Source organism: Emydura macquarii, unplaced genomic scaffold, assembly GCF_026122565.2.
Source record: "Emydura macquarii macquarii isolate MOO-44397 ecotype Brisbane River unplaced genomic scaffold, CSIRO-AGI_Emac_v2 contig_2156, whole genome shotgun sequence".
Taxonomy (NCBI): domain Eukaryota; kingdom Metazoa; phylum Chordata; order Testudines; family Chelidae; genus Emydura; species Emydura macquarii.
Genome location: NW_027132293.1, coordinates 322454 through 343555, shown reverse-complemented (window position 1 = coordinate 343555; position 21102 = coordinate 322454). Strand labels below are relative to the sequence as shown.

The 21102-nt window shown below is 41.5% G+C and overlaps 1 protein-coding gene across 8 annotated transcripts in view; it reads left to right on the top strand.

The window, feature by feature from the left end:
• LZTR1 (leucine zipper like post translational regulator 1) overlaps positions 1-21102 on the top strand; it is a 116738-nt gene that overhangs the window by 21203 nt on the left and 74433 nt on the right. For all 8 annotated transcript variants that reach the window (XM_067558612.1, XM_067558610.1, XM_067558613.1 and 5 more), the window contains exon 7: positions 1531-1732. In XM_067558612.1, the coding sequence (XP_067414713.1) occupies positions 1531-1732 (202 nt within the window). The remainder of the gene's footprint in view (positions 1-1530; positions 1733-21102) is intronic.

The window sequence follows — 21102 nt, the reverse complement described above, 5'->3', positions numbered from 1 at the left end:
TCATGAACCTACATTTCAAGGAAATGAGAACTATGAAAAACAACTGTATAGACAATTCTGAGTGGGAAGAAGTTGGACCCTGAATCTCTCCACCCTTGCGCACACATGCACTTTCAAACAGTGGAGCATCGTGTAGGAAGATTTTTATTTTAAACATATCATCTTCCAGTCCAGTTAATTAGGTTGGTAGTTGGATAATTATCAAATATTAAAAATCTGAGTTGTATAATGAAAGAAGTTTTAAAATCACTGGTGTGGAAGAGACTGTGGAACCGTCAATTATACCACAATACAGAGACAGTAGGCCACAGCCAAGATTTTGAAATCTAACTAGTGATTGAGTTGCCCCAGTTTTTGGATTCCCAACTTGAGACATCTTTGAGGGTTCTGATTATTAGGTAGTGCTGAGCACCTGCCCTCTGAAAACTTGGCCCCTTTTGGGAGGGTCATGTTTGGTCCCCAAAAACTGAGGCACCCAAAACCACTATCAATTTTGAAAACTTTGGTCTACAATTCTGAAAGAGATAAAAGTGGGGAACAAAAAAGCAGTCACTGTAGCTTAATTACTGCTATTACGACTCTTGCTACAGATACTGATGGCCTTTATGCTGGTGGGGGGGGGGGGAAGGACTGGATATCTTTTTAATTTAATAGTTTCAGAGAGTTTTAAGGCCAGAAAGGATCATTAAATCATCTAGTGTGACCTTCTGAATATCACAGGCTGTTCAGTTTCACCTCTTAAGCCCAATGACTTTAATTAGGCTTAAGCATTTCAGTCCTCCATAGTCAAAGACAAAGAGCAAGAGATACCAATGTGTCACCAGTTCTCAAAGCCTCAGCAATGGCTGGGAATTGATTAGGTCAGAGATGCCCAAATGATCCCAGCAGACAATCCACATGCCAAGCTGCAGAGGAAGCCAAAAACTCTCCCAAGGTCCCTACCAATCTGATCTGGGGGACAATTCCTTCCCAGCCCCAAATATGATGACCAGTTTGAGCCTGAGCATGTGAGGAAGATACATCAACTGAATATGCTGTCTCTCAAATAGAAGTTATGGATTTTATGCAGAAATTACTGGGTGAGGTTCTCAGGCATACATTATACAGGAGGTCAGACTACATGATCATAATGGGACATACAACCTATGAAAAACCACCACAGTAATGAAACACAATACAGCATAAACCAAACAGTCAGCCAAACATTAAATGAAGTGTGCAAGTCTTGTATCTTGTCCTAAAATCTGCCACAGCTAGGCTCTGGCTGACTGCGAGTATAATAAAAATGCTGAACTGGTGGCTCCAAATAATATTCACCATATTACGTTAAGAAATTGTGATTCCCTTACCAAAACATTGATGTTTACTTAAAACATGGTGGCCTGGTTTGGTTAGGCTATATTGTAATAAGTGTTTTCCATCTCTAATTGATAAGATCCTTTTGGGGATTTTGGGACAGGTAATTTTCAAAACTCATTTTGAAGAAGAGTTGTAAAAGATTTATTCTTTGTTTCATGTCTTGTGTCTCAGTTGGACACGAATTCCTACCGAACACTTACTTCGGGGCTCCCCTCCTCCTCCACAGCGAAGATATGGTCATACCATGGTTGCCTTTGATCGCCACCTCTATGTGTTTGGTGGTGCTGCAGATAACACATTGCCAAATGAACTTCACTGCTATGATGTGGACTCTCAGACCTGGGAAGTTATCCAGCCCAGTCCAGATAGTGAGGTAAAAAGGCATTGTTTGGCTGCTGCTTTCTTTTTTTAATCTACCGTTTGCTTCCATGATACAGAACAGAGAATCTTTATTTAAATTAATAACAATAGTATTTAATTATATGTTTGCATCTTCTTCTCCAACAAACTGTTATACTGTCAATACAAAGTGAACAAAATTTCCTTAAAAGGCATTGTCATCATTGATACTTGTAAAACGTACACTTCCTTCATTGGGACTATTCTTTAAAGATCCCAAAAAAGGAGTTTATAGGAGCTTAAGGCTTTCCATAGAAAATCATAAACCCTCATGTGCCACGGCATGAGCCAGCCACTAACTGACAAGAGTTAGGAAGAAACTTCCCTTGTGGGCATGTTATTCCATGATTAGCAAATGGGGTTTCTTGCACGTTCCTCTGAAGCATCTGGTGCTGGCCCCTCTTAGACAAAATACTGGACTAGATGGACCCATTAGTTTGATCCACTGTAAGAAGTCCTATAAACTCCTTGTTGGAATGCAGTTTCCTCTGTTTATATGTTCCAATGTGCAATACTTACTAATAAAGAAGAACTGGTTATGAATTTGAGAATAATAGGTATAGCCCTGCAAATCTGCAGATCATTTTTGTGGCTCAGATGCGGATCTAAATGTTATATCCATGAATCGTCCTAATAATAGGGGAGATTGGAAAGACTAGCTACTGTTGAAGATATTTGGATTCTTTAAGCTATAGTGTGAAGATATTATGAGTTGTGAATATAAATGCAAAAAACAATGTCAGTGGAATATTTAAAGGTACCCAATTAAATACAAAGTCAGAAAATGTAAAAGTAAAGATTGAAAACACTTACCTCTTGTTCGTAGGTATTCTAGTACAGTAGTTATGATCACATGCTCTTTCTCATTATATAATACAACCTTACAGGTACATGTCTGTGATAATCTTGTATTGCATAATTTAAAGGAATTGGCTCTGACATGACTTTTTTTAGCTGAGGCTTCAATGACCCCTTGATCTTTTTGTGCTCAGAATACAGAAAAGTTCAGTGATCTCCCAGCATGTTACGTTACTTCTTCGAGGAATGTCTCTGTGGATGCTCCACTCTAGGTATCTGAGCGCCCTGTGCGTGAGATCGGAGATTTATGGTAGCAGTGCCCGGTTGGGTTGCACATGCGCTGTCGCCATCTTGCGCTGTTCTCAGCAGTTACATAGCGCTTTGCAACCAACCGTCCCTCAGTTCCTTCTCTACCGTCTTTGGCTTGAGTCAGAGCCCTAGGAGTGCCCTTCTTCTGAGATAGTTGATACTTAGTAGTTAATTGTTCTTGTTAGAAACCTAGTAAATTCTAATTTTTCCCTTGTTTCTCCCTCTATTTAAAAAAAAGGTATTTTTTTCCGTCTATAGTTATAGTTAGAAAATAGAAGAATAGGAATATACACGATGGACAAAAACCCTGGCATGCCTGGTTCCCCAGGATTTAAGTGGTGCCTGTCCTACAGGGTTTCCATTCCGCTTTCAGACAGTCTCTCGCAGTGAAACTCTTCCTAATGGAGAAATCACTGCGACCCACATCGGAGCCTGAACCAGGGTCTTCTCTGAGCCAATGCTCACCCTCTGCAGCCTCTGACACAGGGCTAGTCACAAAAACAACTGCCAAGGAGTCTGGTCAAAAAAAGACCATCAAAAAGCTCTCTACAAGCTCACCTGAGGGAGAATCATTTAAAAAAAGAGCATTCCTCAGCCACTGAAATCATTTTGGTATTGAGTGCCTCAGACTCCGGGACTTCAATACCGTCAGGTACCGCAAGTACCCATCGAGCTACAGCCCCTAAGAGGGCAAGCTCTGACAAAAGTATTAAGAGCAAGGAAAAGCACACAGCCCTGGTTCCTACGGAGCCAAAAAGACAGCTGGCACCGACTGCTTCAATGGCACGCAAGTCTATGCTGCTGCCTACTGTGCCAGTGAAACCTTTGACACCAGCTGCACCAATGCCAGTATCAATCTTCCCAGCACTGCAGCAGTTTCGCAGGCAGGGTGACCTGGTAGTCTCAGCAACACCAGAATCCTCCCCCTTCGGTACCAATGCTACACCAACACATTATTACAACACCCACGGCAGACCAGTTACTGTCTGATGAGGAGGAGGAAGGTCAAAATATTCACCTCGCCACTCCTCTCCTGTGCATTCTCCCAAACCAGGACCATCCCACCACCCAACATCTCAAGCACCCAGTTGGTACGGACACCCCTGGGTACTGCCTCCTGTGCCATTCCCACGACAGTGGCAGTATTGGGACCCTTGGGCCATGTACAGGACCCAACACACTCAAGGACTTTAAGCCCACCAAGGCCAAGAGCACCACACTCTTCCATGACAACAATGGCTCCATCTCTCTCTGAACCACACAAGAAGGTAGTACCTCATCACTTATCTGATCAGGAGGACAGGGCTGCTCTGGAGTTATCTTCTCCAGACGAAACTATAATGCCTCCACCACCCACTACTGGAGATGATTTCAAACCATTCCAGGACCTCTTCAAAAGGGTTTTGGAAGCTCTCAAAATATCCCTGGAAAAGGTCCCTGAAGCACACCACAAGTTGTGTGACATAATACAAACTGCTGCATCCTCTAACATTAATGAGTAATGCAATGACGCAATTATGGAATCTGCAAAAACCATGTGGCAGACACTCGCCACTGCACCACCTTCATGTAAATGCTCAGATAAAAAAATACTATGTCCCTTCCAAGGATAACAAGTTCCTGTTTTCCCACTCTGTACTAAACTCTTTGGTGTAGTACAGGCTGTGAATCAGAGAGGTAAACAGCACCACAGCAGAACAACACTTTACAGTAAAGACTGGAAGAGACTAGACATCTTCGGACACAAGGCGTACTTGTCCACTACACTTCAATTCCTCATAGCCAATTATGAGGCGTTATTGTCAAAATACACCCACACAATTTTTTCCAAACTGGCAACTTTTATTGATAATTTATCAGAGAAAAAGAGAGCAGGGCCACCTCATCGTGCACACAGCATTACAGGCCTCACTTGATTCGGCCAATACAACGGCTAGCTTCATGGTCACATCAGTAGTCATGTGCCAGGCGTTATGGCTTCATCTTTCGGGGTTCCCAAAAGAAATGCAGTCAACAGTAGAAGACCTGCCATTCGAAGGCCTGAAGCTATTTGCAGAAAGAACAGATGTCTCTTCACTCTATCAAAGATTACTGGGCAATTCTCAAATCCTTGGGAATCTACAAACCTGCAAACAAAAAGAAACAGGACAGGTTTTACACTCAGATTCCGACCATCTTATGCCCCACCTCAGACAATTCGACTAGAGGCATAAACGCCGTCAGACCCAGAAGGCGCCCAACATCAAATCAACCTTCAGCAAGCCAGGAACCCACATCCAGACAACAATTTTGAAGGTCCGGTCGACAGCACGAGACTGCCCAACATACCAACGCAAGAAATACTTACCAGCTACACACCATTTGGAGACCGCCTGTCACCATTTTGGAACATCTGGAGAAACATCACATCAGACAAATGGGTTCTAGAAATCACAGAGAATGGTTTATTCCATCCCCTTTGTCTATCCCATCTGCCTGCCCTCCTTCCCTATCCCTCTTCATGGACCCCCCTCATGAGAACCTGTTACAACAGGAAGTACAGTGCCTCATACAACTGGGCGCAGTAGAACCGGTACCATCATGGTTCAGAAGGAAGGGTTTCTACTCGTGCTGTTTTCTGACACAGGTCTCCATCCACCCATTTTCTTCTATCTTAGTTCTAAGAAAACTCAACAAATTCAATCAATATGTCAGAATCCTAATAATTCATGTGAGTTATAGTGTGTGTATATGTGTGTATATATATATATGTGTGTGTATATATATATATATATAAAAATATATATTATATATATAAAAGTATATATATAAAGGCTATAATGTAAGATGATTATGTTCATGTGTTTGTGTGTAATGGAAGTTATGGATATCTGTATCTCATATTGTACTGTGTTTCTGGGCGACACCCCAGACAGGATGGCTGCAGCACTGGCCTACTTAATGGCCCATTAAGGAAACTCTCCGGTACAATGGGCCAAAGGGGAGAAGCCAGGGATATACCTGATGAGTCACCAGGACTTACTCATGTGACCCTGGACTCCATCTTATTCCTGTAAATTTCCACAAGCAGAATGGCAAAGGCTAAAGGACATAAAATGGATGTGGTGCAGCTGCCTTTTGTCTTCGGACACCGGTTTTCAGCCTACCTCTGGATCAACTCATCTACAACTGAACTTAAACTGTGAAACAAAGGATTGAGACCCATCCAGGTACTGGATGTATACCAGAGAGACTATACAAGCCTGCAAACTCTACAGTTCTGATAGAAACTTGATATATATGGACCTTCAAATCAATTGCGTGTCTGATTGCTTTAATTTAACATTTCAGTTATGGTTTGTTTGTTTCCTTGTATAATAAACCTTTAGTTTTAATTACTAAAGGATTGGCTGGCAGCATGGTATTTTGGGTAAGATACAAAATTATATTGATCTGGTACTGTGGCTGACCCTTTGGGGTTAGAAGAAACCTTTTTGGTAAAGAGCATAGAGTTTTAAATAACTGGTCTCTTTACTGGACCTAGTGGCTGATTGGGAGCTAGAGACTGAAATGCAGTAAAGGGGACTGGGTATATTTTTATTTTGAGCTTCTTGATAACCAGTGTGGGGAACCAGAAGCACTGTTTGTGGCTGGTTGGGAAGTCTGACTTCATTGTCACCCACCAGTGCTGGGAGAATCTGCTCTCCTTTTTCAGCCTGCCCTGACCTTGGCATTTTCAGGTGGCTACCTTAGGCATGGATGGGTCACACCTACCTCAATACCCTAGAGGCCAGAGTCATACTTCCTCAACAACGATTTATCACTTTAACCAATCTCATAACAATGGTGATAGACAGCCTGCAGATATCCACCTGAATGTGCCTGCAGCTGTTAGGCCATATGTCCGCAACAACTTTCATGGTCAAACATGCCAGACTTCATATGAGAAGCCTACAAGCATGGCTTTGAATGGTTTACATTCCTCAGAAGCACAGTCTCAACAGACTCCTTACAGTACCATCCAAAATAAAAGAACCTCTAAAATGGTGGACTCTTTCCAAAAATCTCTGCGCAAGAGTCCTTCTCCCAAAGGACACTGACACTAACATTCACCACAAATGCTTCCTTAATAGGTTGGGGAGTGCACCTACTTGACAACAAGATCCAAGGCCAGTGGTCCAAATCAGAGACCAACCTCCATATAAATCTGCTAGAACTAAGAGCGGTACGGAATGCATGCAAATACTTCCTCCCACTGATCAAGAACCAATCAATCAGGATCCTAATGGACAATATGACATGCATGGACAATGTTTTCGAACCACTTGCCACGTGCCCCCTATTGCACCATGAAGGTTGCCTTTCTTATTGCCATCACGTCGGCAAGATGAGTAGGTAAGCTAGGTGCAGTAATGGCCGATCCTTCATATACGATCTTCCTTTAAAGACAAGCTCACCTTGAGACAACATCCAAAATTCTTACCTAAGTCATTTTTTCTTTTCATATAAATAAACCTATTTACTTACCTGTATTCTTTCCAAAGCTGCATGCGGACGAAAGAGAGGCAGCATTCCACATTCTTGATGTCTGAAGAGCACTGGTCTTCTACCAAGAAAAGACACAAAGTTTTAGAAAATCACCAAGACTATTCCTTTCTACCACAGAATGATCGAAAGGACAGTTTATCTCTAAACAAAGACTCCAAGTGGATTTCTGGGTGTATTCATCTGTTACCAAAAAATGCACCAACAGGCCTCAATTGGCATTCGCATACATTCTACAAGAGCACTCTCAACATCAGTGGCCTTCCTTAATAATGTATCCAGTATAGACATTTGCAAAGCAGCTACTTGGGCATCAACACGTAATTTCTCAAAACATTATGCAATAGGAAAACAATCAGCCTTGGGTCCCCTATTCGGGCTGCCGCTATTCTCCAATGATACATAACACAGCTCCGAAGCGCCTTCCGTCCATTGAGGGGCACTGCTCAACAGTCCCCTAAAGTGAAGCACCCACAGGGACACTCCTTGAAGAAGAAGAGAAGGTTACTCACCTTGTGCAGTAACTGAGGTTCTTCGAGATGGTTGTCCCTGTGGGTGCTCCACTACCCTCCATCCTCCCCTCTACTTTGGAGTATATAGATACAAATTGTGCTCCACAGTAGAGAAGGAACGGAGGGACAGTTCATGCAGCAAGCTCGGGACGATGCTGGCTTCGGTAGAGCAGTGCTTCAAGTGTCACATACATGAACTCCTGCTCGCCTCCGAAGACTTTGCTGGTGAGTCACCTATATTGGGAATGGACATGAGTAAGCACTCGAAGAAAGAACGGTTACTTACCTTGTAATTGTTCTTTGAGATGTGTTGTTCATGTCCATTCCACCCGCCCTCCTTCCCCTCAGTCGGAGTTGCAGCAAGAAGGAACTGAGAGGGAGCGGGGAGCCGGTGATGCCTATTTGCAGGCGCATGTGCATGCAGTTGCAGGGGGCGCTAGAGCCAGCTCCTATGAGTACCATTAGGAGAAAGTTTTCCGGCACCAGTGCATGAGGCGTGTGCACACATCTAAACTGGGAATGGACATGAGCAACACATCTCAAAGAGCAACAGTTACAAGGTAAGTAACTGTTCTTTCTTGGAATCATTAGAGACTACTTTTGATAACATAAGGTGGAGAAAGCAACTAGGGGAGAGGCTATTCTAGATCTGTTCAACAAAAGGGAGAAACTGGTTGAGAATTTGAAGGAGGAAGGCAGCTTGGAGCAAAGTGATCATAAAATAACAGAGTTCATGATTCTAAGGAATGATAGGAGGGAAAACAGCAGAATAAAGACAGAGGACTTCAAGAAGGCAGACTTTAGCAAACTCAGAGAATTAGTAGGTAGGATCCTGTGGGAAGGAAGACTAAGGGAAAAAAAAGTTCAGGAGGGTTGGCAGTTTAAAAGGGTTTAATAAAGAACATCGGATACAGGTAAAGACTAAAAGTAACAAAAAGTACTACGTTTTATTTTTATAACAGGTTTGCAAAGCTGGGCACAACTCCAGAACAAAAATCTATTCTGTAAGGAGCGCACCCCCTTTCTTTGTTTAACAGTTTATATTCCCTATCCCGGCCGAGAAAATCCCTCCCTTCGTTCCCCATTGGCTGGGTAATAAAAGGTTTACAACTTTCGCGACCGCCTATTACATACATTTTCTTCCACATACAACATATATAGATCCATGTTCATGCTAATAACTAATTTTCTATGCAAGGTGTGTGCTAATATTCTATTACCTTATTACGCATGCGCCTTTTAAATTTACCTCTTGCCCTCTGTCTAATGGTTTTCTTCAAGCTGACATTCTTTCACTTATCAGATAAGAAAACTTTCCCTCCCTTTTACCCCTGTCTGGTGCCTAGATAAGTGCTTCTTCCTTCAGCAGAGGGTGAGAGAAAAACTCCCTTTCTTTATCAGAGGGCGAAAGAAAGACAGACTCCCTTTCTTTAGCAGAGGGTTTACCCATTGTTTTCCTAAACTAATTTCCTAATATTGGAACCATGAATTCCTTTTCTATTACTACAACTATTTTATTTCTTTTAGACTCTTAACTCTTTCAGTCCTCCCTTTTTCTTTTTATCCTAAAATAAAATATGTTGTTTTTCAATTTTTGAATTTACTGATCATTTGCTCTAGCTTCTTATCAATTTCATTTGAAAATACCACTGGGGTGGTGGGTTTTACTGACATTACTAATAAATCAGTGGTATTACTTTTTTTAGTAGTAGAAATAGTTATCAAAGTCATTCCTTTTATACTTGATACTACCAATCTTTGTATGAGAGGTATTAAGTAAGGAATGAATAATAATCCCCCCAGTGCCAAAGTTATTACAAACAATATTTTCTTCCAATCCCCAAAAATGGATCTAAACCAACCTTTTTCTTTAAAAGCCCCAGTCCATTTTTGTACTGGGACATGAGCAAGTTTGACCATTTTATTTGTAATTTCCTCAATTGCTTTCCCTTGATCATCAATTTGAATGCAGCAGTTGGTTAGATTAAACTTTCCACATACCCCTCCTTCTTGGGCCAACAAATAGTCTAATGCTAGGCGATTTTGATAAATTGCCGTTCGCATCTGAGTGTTTTGTTTGGCCATCAAGTTTAAAGCAATAGCCGTGTCATTTGTTAATAATTCTATTACAGCTTGCAATCGAATGAGCCTGTTTAACAAATATATTGGGGTTCTATATCCATACATACCATCTTCGGCCCAAGTGGCAGGCCCATAATATTGGATTATTCGACTTGGAGGCCACTCATCATCTTTCCAATCTCCTATTTTAAGGTTTGCAGTACCTATTAAGGCCCTTTTTACTCGTGAATTTAGGTCTTTATATACTGGAACACCTAGACGGTTACCTGTTTCTATAGGTAACAAGAAAAAACTTGGTTTTATATATCCTAATGCACAAGACCCCTTCCATTTTGGAGGTAATTTTGCATAAGCAAAAGTTCCACATAACCAATACATATTTTTTTTTTTGGGGGGCCTCCCAAGGGGAAATGGTTTGGGTACCTAATTGAGAAATCCATTTTTCAAACTCAGTCCCAGTAAGATTAATCTGCTGACTTAGCCCATTTGTCCACCATTTAGTGCTACGGATAGTTTCATTATACTGATAGGCAGATTCACATCTTAGGTGTCCTACGTTTTCTGTAAAAGTTTTCCCCTCTCTAGACCAACAGAGTTTTGCTACTAAATTAGTGGACAATACCCATTTTCCCTCGGTTCTGGTAGTCCAAGTTACATTGGCTATAGAATAATTTATTTCTTTAGCTTCCCAAGGCCATTGCTCCCCCATATTAGTTCCTCCACATACATAACAATTTTTAACTTCTAAGGTTTGTGCCACTTTTTCAGCAAGATTTACAAACATATTCTTAACTACTATTGGGATTGGGATGTCTTTTTCCATTTCCCTATAGTAGGAATGAAAAACAGATCTGACTTCTGTTTCAGGGGTTGAGCAGTTATATGTATACGAAATGTATTCCCCACAGTCACTATCCCTGAGGTCTGCAACCCAGGGTTTAAAATCCGCATTCCAATAGAATAAGAATGAGGGAATGCTGTTTCTGTATCAACCTTAATTCGTAGTTCCATGGAGTTACAGCTACCACTCTGGCAGGTTGACAATCCTCTTTTTCTATGTATGGTTATTTTTCCACTGGGAGACTGATTCTGCCAAGTAGCAGAGGTAATAGACTGTTCATCCCAACAACGGGTTTCACTTAAGCACAGAACCTTGTGATACAACCCATATTGCCGCTCCTTTTTCGAGTGAGCCACAATTTTGAAGTGCCTTGCACATATCAAACTTTAAAAGAACCACTTTTGTCGTGTCTAGGGTTGTTGTATTTTGGACTATTTGTTTGTTATCAGGTGACCTCCACAATGTTACTGTATATTCCATTCTAGGTGTTGTCTTGGGGTTAAAACATTTCTTTTCTTTCTCACAATAGGAATATATGGCACCATTATTTGTACAACTAGTTATTACTCCTGTACATTAATAGAATGTATGATAGATCAGTGTGTGACTTATTCGTGCTCCTTGCTTAGTAATGACAATACATGATTCACAATTTTGATTTCCCTGGTTCTGATTTTTCCCACTCACCCCCTTCAGTAAGGTCAAAAGAAGAATCCACTTTAACACTAGCCAGGTCCACCTCCTGTGTACCCTGACAATTGCCATTTGCATAGTGACAGTCACTATGTATGGCCCCACAATCACAACAATAAGAACAACTACAGCATCCACACAAACAGTCGCAGAATTTACACATGAGGCTTCTTCTTTTGCAAAATTATTTTCAGATCTCCCTTTGGTTTGACAGTCCACTCTTTTTCAGGTTCCTCAGGTGCTGGAACACTTTTAACTCTGGTGTGGTGAGTCCACCCTCTTTCAGCTGTCCGGATGGAGCTTTCAGTGGTTAGTAATACTAGATAAGGCCCCTCCCAAGCTGGTTTCAGGGACTCTTCCTTCCACACCTTCACCAATACCCACTGTCCGGGTGTGAGTTTATGGACTGGAAATTCCAAGGGAGGAGTTTGTGGTATCAAGGCTTCCTGTCGGAGAGAAGACAACTGCGACAGTATCTGTATAACAAAACTTTTTGCAGCCTGGTCTTTGATTAACTGAGTTCCTTTACTTTCTAAAAATTTATACATAGGCATTCCATATAACAACTCAAAAGGAGACAGCCCAATGTCCTGCCTGGGTGCTGTCCTGAGTCTCAGTAAGGCCAAGGGAAGGACCTTGATCCATGGTAAATGGGTTTCCAAAATTAGGTTTTTTTTTAGAGCAATTTTAAGTTTCCTGTTTGCTCTTTCAACTTTACCTGAACTTTGGGGATACCAGGGAGTATGTAACTTCCATTCTATTCCCAAGGCTTGACTTACTCTCTGGAGTACTTGGCCAGTGAAATGTGTTCCGCGGTCACTGTCCACTGCTTGAACCATCCCAAAACGGGGTATTATTTGTTCCAACAAGATTTTAGACACCGTTCCCGCAGTGGCAGACACGGTAGTATAGGCCTCGATCCACCCAGTTAGATGATCTACCAATACCATGCAATACTTCATCCTTCCTGACCAGGGAAATTCTGTAAAATCCACTTGAACAAATTGAAACGGTCTCACTGCCAATTCCCTTCCACCCACAGTGTTCGTTATTTTTCGAGACTGCTTTACTTTTTTCTTTGATCAATTGCATCAGTTTTACTTCCACCCATCCCTGGACTCCTTTAATGGTTAATCCCAGGGATCCAATTAAATCCCTGCCCAACAAATTTACATTTCCTTTTATATACACAAAGTCACACCAAACCTTAGGGTCTCCTTCCTCTTTCATTTGCACTAAAATAGGTTCACAAATTGGGGATTGTATTACATGACCTCCAATTCCCTGCGCCTGTATAGTTTCCTTTCCAATTTTTACTCCCCGGGGTAAATAATTTAGAGTAGACCGTGTAGCCCCAGAATCAACCAAAAAATCCACCTCCTCTCCATACGGACCAACCTTCAGGATTATCAAGGGTTCCTGGAAAGCTGGTCCAGAAAACAAAAACCCCTGACTTCCCTATTCTTCAAACAGCATCAGGTTTCCTATTTCTTCCTCCCCCTTTTGTTTTGGACATTCCCTTTTCCAGTGTCCTTCCTCCTTGCACCAGGCACATTGATTTGGTCCAAGTCTGAACCTGTCCCGGTTAACTACCTGACCTCTCCCTCTTCCTCGGTTCTCATACCCCCCTTCCTCTCATCCCTCTCCCTCTCTCCAGAGCAGGAGCTTGGCTAATTCTCTGGACCGTCTGTATCATGAGTTTAGCTTTTTGCTTCTGTTTCTCCTCATCTCTCCTAACATATACCTTCTGTGCCTCTCTCAATAATTCTTTCAATCCTTTTCCATTCCAATCCTCTATTTATTTATTTATTTATTTATTTATTTGCAATTCCACCTCACTCCCAATATCCATCACCCCTTCATACTTTGATTTAAACTAAATCATTTATATTTAAGTCACTTTAGTCAGGTTTATTTACAGACCATTCCTTTAGGAGAAGGGCCCTTTTTCCCTCAGAATGGCTGCAATAAAACCAAGAATTTACTTTCTTATATCAATTTTATAACTTTTAACTGTTTCATCTCCTTCAACTTTTTATAGGGTTAATCTTTTACTTTTTTTTTTCTTCTACTTTCACTTACAATTTTTGGCTGCAGGCTTATCTTGTTTTACACACACATTTATTTTCAAAACATTAAGTTTGGGTCTTTGGGCTTTATATTTGGGAGATTTTTAATAAGCCCCTTATTTCCTCTGTACTGAGAGGAGTATATTTATGAACATGCTGGGCTGTTTTCCATTTAAAGTCAGTGTATTCCTCCCATTGCATGATAGCAGTACTGTGATGTGCAGAGGAGTTACACTCTTTTAGTTTAACCCTTAAAGCACTGTTCTCAATTTGGAGTTTTTTCAATTTAAATTTATAGTTCAAAATTGCCTCTTTTTAAGCTTTTCTTTTATTTTATTAGACCACCACAACAAACTGTCCTTTACTCATACCCGTCCATTTATCTTTTACCATAGGTTCCTGAACCTTTACTTTGTCACCCGGCTTCCCAAACTCATTTAAATGTGACAACTATAGTGGTGCAGCCTATTTTTAAGGCTGCAAGAATACTTTGTTAATTGCACAGTGGATTTCTAACCTGCTTTTGGCTGAGACAGCCACCAAGCCTGATTTTAAGTTTTACACTAGGGAGGCAGGCTCCTGCATTGTTGAAATTTACAAGCAGGGGATTCAACAGGCAAGCACTTCTGCTTGCGCTGCTGAAACTGACAAACAGGGATTTCAACAGCCCCCCCCACAGACTTCTTGCACTGTGGAAACTGACAAAGTTTCCTTGGGTGTGCACCCCCGGTATTCACAACAACAATGGCATGCTTACTGTTATCCCCACACAATCTTACACAAAGCAATAAATATTTTTCCAGGTTTCCTAACAGGAAAAATTGGGGTGTCACAGAGAATTCGAGTAGGCACAATAATTTCTTGTTCAAGGAGAGATATAATCACAGGACGTATTCCTTTTGTATGCTGGATATTTCAAGATCCTGTCCTTGTTCAAGAAATACAGCCAAAACAGAATTTTCATTTTCACAAGGTAAACAACAAATTAATCCCATCTGGTAAACAATAAATAGTACAATCAAATTTTACAGAATAAATCTTTCTCAAATAAACAGATAGTGATTTAGACACCAGATGCGGCATTAATTGGTTTACATTCTTCCTTGATAAAGGAATAGAGAAAACTCCTAAACTTTTAAGGTGGATCTGCTGGCTCCAGTGTCTGGGAAGTGTCTATAAAACATTTTACTGGTTTCCCATCAATAAGACAAGACACATAAAGACCTGATTAATCTATTAACATGCATTAATGAAGTTACTATTCCCCAGGCTGTCCTAATAATTTTTTCAATTTTTCTTTTCTCTCTTTTTTTTTTTTTTTTTTTTTTTTTTTTTTTACCACCCTTACTTCCTCCCCATTATGTTTACCCACTCCCTCCCCCTTTCTCAAAGGTTTTTAAGAGAAATGGAGAGAGAGAGAGAGAGAAGGAGAGAGAAACAGAGAAAAAAAATCTCCTCTCTCTCTCCTGAAATATTTAAGGTAGCACCTCAAGCTGCTTCCTGAAACACTGTAGCACCTAATTACAAACAGTCTTCAAGATTCTTTTAACACACTTATTATACCACATAAGAGAAGTCTGACTGCCACTCAGTACTTCTTTAGAGAAACCTGCCACTCAGTATTTCTCTCCCTTCCCATGGTAGAGGTCTCTTTAGGAGTCTTATTTTCGTATGTGTAAGTATTTATCACACGCTTCGACCGTCACCGACCAATCTCCTCGCGGAGGTATGGAACTGCGGTTCAGGTCTCCACACTCACTTCGTCCCCTTATGGACGTCTCACACAACACCTCCTTAGACCATCTACCCACTCGACCAACAAGGTAATACTCAAACGACAAACCCTTTTTTGTCTTTCTTACCTTGATCCGTGCACAGAGTTGCCTGGTCTTAGCGCGCTCCTTTTTCCTATGGCCCTCTACGGCCTTTCATCCTCTACAATTAACCTTTAGGCCCTCTACGGCCTTGTATCCTCTACAATTAGTCTTTACCCAATCCGGTTCTCGTCGGATTCTTGGAGCCGTGTCAGAGGCGTCGTCCCCGAGATAAGCCTAGGACTGTTAAACTCAACAGGACGCGTCATCCAAGACTATAGTCGGGCAACCGTCTCTGAAGGCTGGTTTGAATCCCGGACGAGCCCCCAAAACTGTAAATAATAACTTTGACTAAAAGGGTTTAATAAAGAACATCGGATACAGGTAAAGAGTAACAAAAAAACTACGTTTTATTTTTATAACAGGTTTGCAAAGCTGGGCACAACTCCAGAACAAAAATCTATTCTGTAAGGAGCGCACCCCCCTTTCTTTGTTTAACAGTTTATATTCCCTATCCCGGCCGAGAAAATCCCTCCCTTCGTTCCCCATTGGCTGGGTAATAAAAGGTTTACAACTTTCGCGACCGCCTATTACATACATTTTCTTCCACATACAACATATATAGATCCATGTTCATGCTAATGAACTAATTTTCTATGCAGGGTGTGCGATAATATTCTATTACCTTATTACGCATGCGCCTTTTAAATTTACCTCTTGCCCTCTGTCTAATGGTTTTCTTCAAGCTGACATTCTTTCACTTATCAGATAAGAAAACTTTCCCTCCCTTTTACCCCTGTCTGGTGCCTAGATAAGTGCTTCTTCCTTCAGCAGAGGGTGCAGAGAAAAATTCCTTTTCTATTACTACAACTATTTTATTTCTTTCTTTATCAGATGGTGTCACTAGAAAGAAAGACAGACTCCCTTTCTTTAGCAGAGGGTTTACCCATTATTTTTCTTTGTTGGGTCTAAACTAATTTCCTAATATTGGAACCATGAATTCCTTTTCTATTACTACAACTATTTTATTTCTTTTAGACATTATTAAGGGCACAAGAGCGAACTTAACTCTTCAAAAAAGAGTGCTACAGAAAGTGAAAACTCAGTCAAATTATGAAGGATAAATATAAAAAACAAACACAGTTGTGTAGGGACAGAATTAGAAAGGCAAGGCACAAAATGAGATTAAACAAGCAGAGACATAAAAGATAACAAGAAAACATTTTACAAATCCGTTAGAAGCAGAGGAAGAGTAGGAACAGAGTGGGTCCATTACTCAATAAGGAGGAAAAGATAATAAGAGAAAACGCAGCAATGACCTGTAGGCCTTGCTGGAGCCCTACGCATAGCTCAAAGTATGAACCAAAGTAGGCCTTGTTAGGATAGTTAGGTATACGCTAACCAAGTACACACATTCCTACCCTGAGAGGATGGTACAAGAACACCCAGATTTCTCAACTAACTACATAAGCACTTTCCTAAGAGGTGGTACAGGAACACACAGACCCCCTTGTGTGATAAGAATGGAATGACGGGATAATGGATGAGGATGAATGAGAGGCATCTTTATATTGGCCTAGGGGAAGACATTCTATTGATTGAGCTAATTCCGTGTCATAGGCATACATATTGGTGTATCTGTAACCATTGAGCCAAAACACTAGGACCATGCCTTGTTGATAATAAACCTGACTGAGCCTTTGCCACCGAACTGAGCCTGTGGTTTTTCTTAATGAATAATATCAAGGACTGCTGAATCAGCGAGCTGCAAGCTATGCTGGTGCAGCTAGACACAGGAGCTCCAAGAACAGCAGCATTAGCAGCAATAACATACTGTTGTCTAGATGACCTTCTCATCAGGTCCTCACAGCTGCCACTACATGCCTCCAGCTTTGATTGAACAAGGGGAAGGACCAGTTACAGTTCTCATGGAACTACGGCATCAACAGATTGTTTTAATTACTGTCCTGGAGAGTCTTTATTTGAGACAAGACATAAGAATATTTTGTCTGTGTGATGGAATGCACCCCTGTGTTCACATGCTGCACACTGTTGCAATAATCTTTGTACAAAATATGCCTTGAGAGGTGTCATTTGAAAATTCATAACTTGCTGGTCAATAATATCATGGTAAAATGTGGGTAGCAACATTATATGTAAATTTATGATTCCCACTGAATGGTGTTGGTGGTTGTGACACTCTGTGCTCAAAAACAGCACCCTGGAACCCCATATTCACCACTGTCATGTAATTATGGTATGTTTTGTACAAAATATGCCTTGAGGTATCATTTTAAAAGTCTTGATCTCTTAAAATATTAATATCCTGTTGGATTGTCTGTGCTATCGTTGTATGTGAAGCTATGAGATATTGCTCTATATATGTTATATATATATATATTGCTATATATGTTACTAAAATGTGTTGTGAGGTGGGAAACACCTACAGCTAGCCTTTCAGGTATAGCAGTAGGGTAGCCAGACAGTGTTAATGGCTCACCATCACCCAATAAGGAATATCAGAGACTGTTTACAAAGAAGACTTGACTAAGAGTACATACACAATGGAACACTGCTTGACCAATGAGGATCGATCCCTGTGTCATAGCATAGAGGAAGAAGCTATAAAAGAGGGGAAGTGACATCATCTCTGTTTCACTCCCCCCACAAAATCAACACCTGGAAATAAGTCTGGAGAAAAAAGAACTGGGGAGGGAGTCCCCAGCTGGAGAGGTATTAAGAATCTGTAACCTGCTGGTATCATCTGTCCGAGTGAGACCTTGCTTGATTTAAATCCTGCTGCGATTTAACTTTCGTTTCTCAAGTAACCAACTCTGATCTTTTATGCCTATCACTTTTAAGTACTTAAAATCTATCTTTCTGTAGATAAAAAATCTGTTTTATCTAAAACAGTGTGGTTGGTTGAAGTGATTGGGAAACCTCAGATTACAAAAGCTGTTGCATGACCTCTCCACATTGAGGGAGTGGTGAACTGAATAAGGATCTTACGTTGGCTGGGTTTCTGACCAGTGCAAGATAGAACAGTTCTGGAGTGCAAAACGGGGGAGCTAGGATGAGTTGGCTGAGGCCTTTCTGTTGTTGGTTCATGAGTGGCTGGAAAGCACATATGCAATCTAGCTGGGTGTGGAGCTCCACCTGCTGTTGTGCTAAGTGAAAACTTCTTCCTGGAGAGGTTTGCTGCTTGTCACTCGCAATGCATTTAGAGGGACAGCCCAGGCTGGAAGGTTAAGGTGGCAGAGTGGTTCCACAGTTTCCAGGCTGCACACTGGGGGATCCAGTCACAGTTGTGTCATGAGCAGGATGAAATGCACAGCTTGTTGCTCTTGGTGAGATTTGCACTTCATACACTGGTGTAAAGATTTTAAGTGAGATTTTAAGTGTGGTGGCTGAGAACAGTCAAAGAGAAAGTTTATTTTCTGTTTGCTTATTTCAGGAGAGGGAAGTAGGGACAGGAAAGATGAGTGAGTGATGCAACTGTGAAGTTGGAACTGTACAGAGTGCAGGTGGCAAAAAAAGAAAAAACACCAAAGAATCTTGGAGCTGAAACAATTGGAGAGAAAAAAAAGAGGAAGCACATCAGAGGGCTAGGGAACTGAAACAACAAGAAACTGAGGGGAGAGAGAGAGAGAGAGTGTAGAAAATTAGTCATGGAAGAGAAGGAAAGAGAGCAGAAACACCAACTGGACCTGCTGGAAAAGCAGAACCAGAATCCTTCCCCACCACTTATTCCCACCTCTCCAAAAATCCACAAATGGGAACAATTGTGTTCAGCATACAAAGAGAGGTGATATTGTAGAATATTTCACTCCCTTTGAGAGGCTGTGTGTAATTCATCAAATCCCTAAGGACAAGAAAATCCCCACTTTAGTTTCAAAGTTAACTAGTAAAGATCTGGATATCTTCAATGAGATGCCATTGGAGGTTACTTTAGATTATGGTAAATTCAAAGAAGTGGTTTTGAAACAATTTAGAATTCCCTCTGAAACAGTGAAATTTAGAAATCTTAAGAGGAATGTTAACATGAGTAATGGGGAATATACAAACAAAATGAAAGATTTGATGGCAAAGTGGATGAGGGGCAAAGGGATTACAAGTTTTTGAAGGAATGTTAGACCTTTTTGCTCAGGAGCATTTCCTCAGCATATGTAAAGATGATGTGAAACTGTCTATGGGACACAAATGTAAAAACTGTGGATGAGATGGCTTCTCTAGTTGATGCCTTTGAGCAGACCCAGGCATCTATTTAAACCCCCCTTTCTGTGGTTTGCTTTCAACCTGGTGGGAAGCAGGGCTTCTGTTTTACTCCTGGGAAGTAAAAGGTTGGCTGCAAAGCTGGGCATTCACCTCCCCAAACCCATTCCTCTTATCCCTGTCCCAAATCTCCTCTGAAAACAGAAGAACCCAAAAAGTTCTATCACTATAATTCCACTGATCACCTGAGGAATAGGTGGTCTGTGCTGGAAGCAAACAGGCAGCCAACAGCCCATGTGAATGTTGCTTTCCTAAGCATGGAAGCCCCTTAGGTGCTCGAGTTTTACCATATTGGTTTTGCAAGATTAGCCTCTGCAGAACCAGATATGGAGCACGTTAGGATTTCCAAAATTAATGGCAGGGAATGCTTAGGATGGAGATATACAGGGGCTCCAATTTCCCTGGTTAAGCAGAGTGTGGCCCCAGATGCCAGCATATGACCTGCTCAAATGGTAGAAATTGTAGATGTGGGCAGGATCAGATACCCTGTGCCACTAGCTAAAATTCATGTGGTGTGGGAAGATTTGGAAAGTGTTTTGATTGTGGTGTGATGGAAGACCTCATTTGATGTGATTCTTGGAAATGATTTTTTCCATGTAGCTCAGGTTGTTGAAGTATTTGCCCACAGCAAGGAGTATCAGGCTGGGACCCAGGAGGGAGGGGTTGAGGCCCGAGGAGCTGCTGAGGGGAACGGAAAAAATCTCTTTTGATTCCTATGCAGTAGGGGAAAGCAGCATGCCTTCAGGTATGTGGGGGTGGTTGAAACCAACTCCTGCACTGCAGCTGAAGTTACCACCACCTCAGGAAGCAACAACTGCACTTCTGCTTTGCTCATATTTATTCACAAATAATGACTGCTGACTGCTCAGTGCACTCTTTCCTGGCCTCATACTCCCATCATACATCAGAGCTGATTGGATATTTCGCATCAAGGTCTGTGTGATTAGATTTGTAGTGTCGTTCCAAGTTGTATTTTTTCAACACAGAAACACAAAACCCACAAACCGAACAGACTGGTTTTCTGCCACCTCCCATTGTAAATATGTATCTTCCTTTCCACGCTCTGTTAAACTCATGGCAAGATACATTTCCAACTGCAATGTCCTCTGACTTCTGCTTTTTTGAGTCTTTTGGTGCTACTGTGCTCATTTTTACATTGACTACTTTACACCTACAAACAGTGTGTCACACACTTACAAAGCACTAGTGTAGATGAGTGACTGTCACTGCACAGTGAAGCACATGGCCTGGCAGCTAGCTAGTCACAGTGGTTGGTCTGCTAAGTGCAGGCCAAACCGGAAGCCACTGATTTTTAGAGACCCACCCCTCAAGCATGGTGGATCCTTGCTGCTCCATCAGCAGCCCCCACGCCCCACTACCTCAGCCAGATGGAAGGTCATTAGGCAGCAGCTCCCTTCTACAGCCTGGGG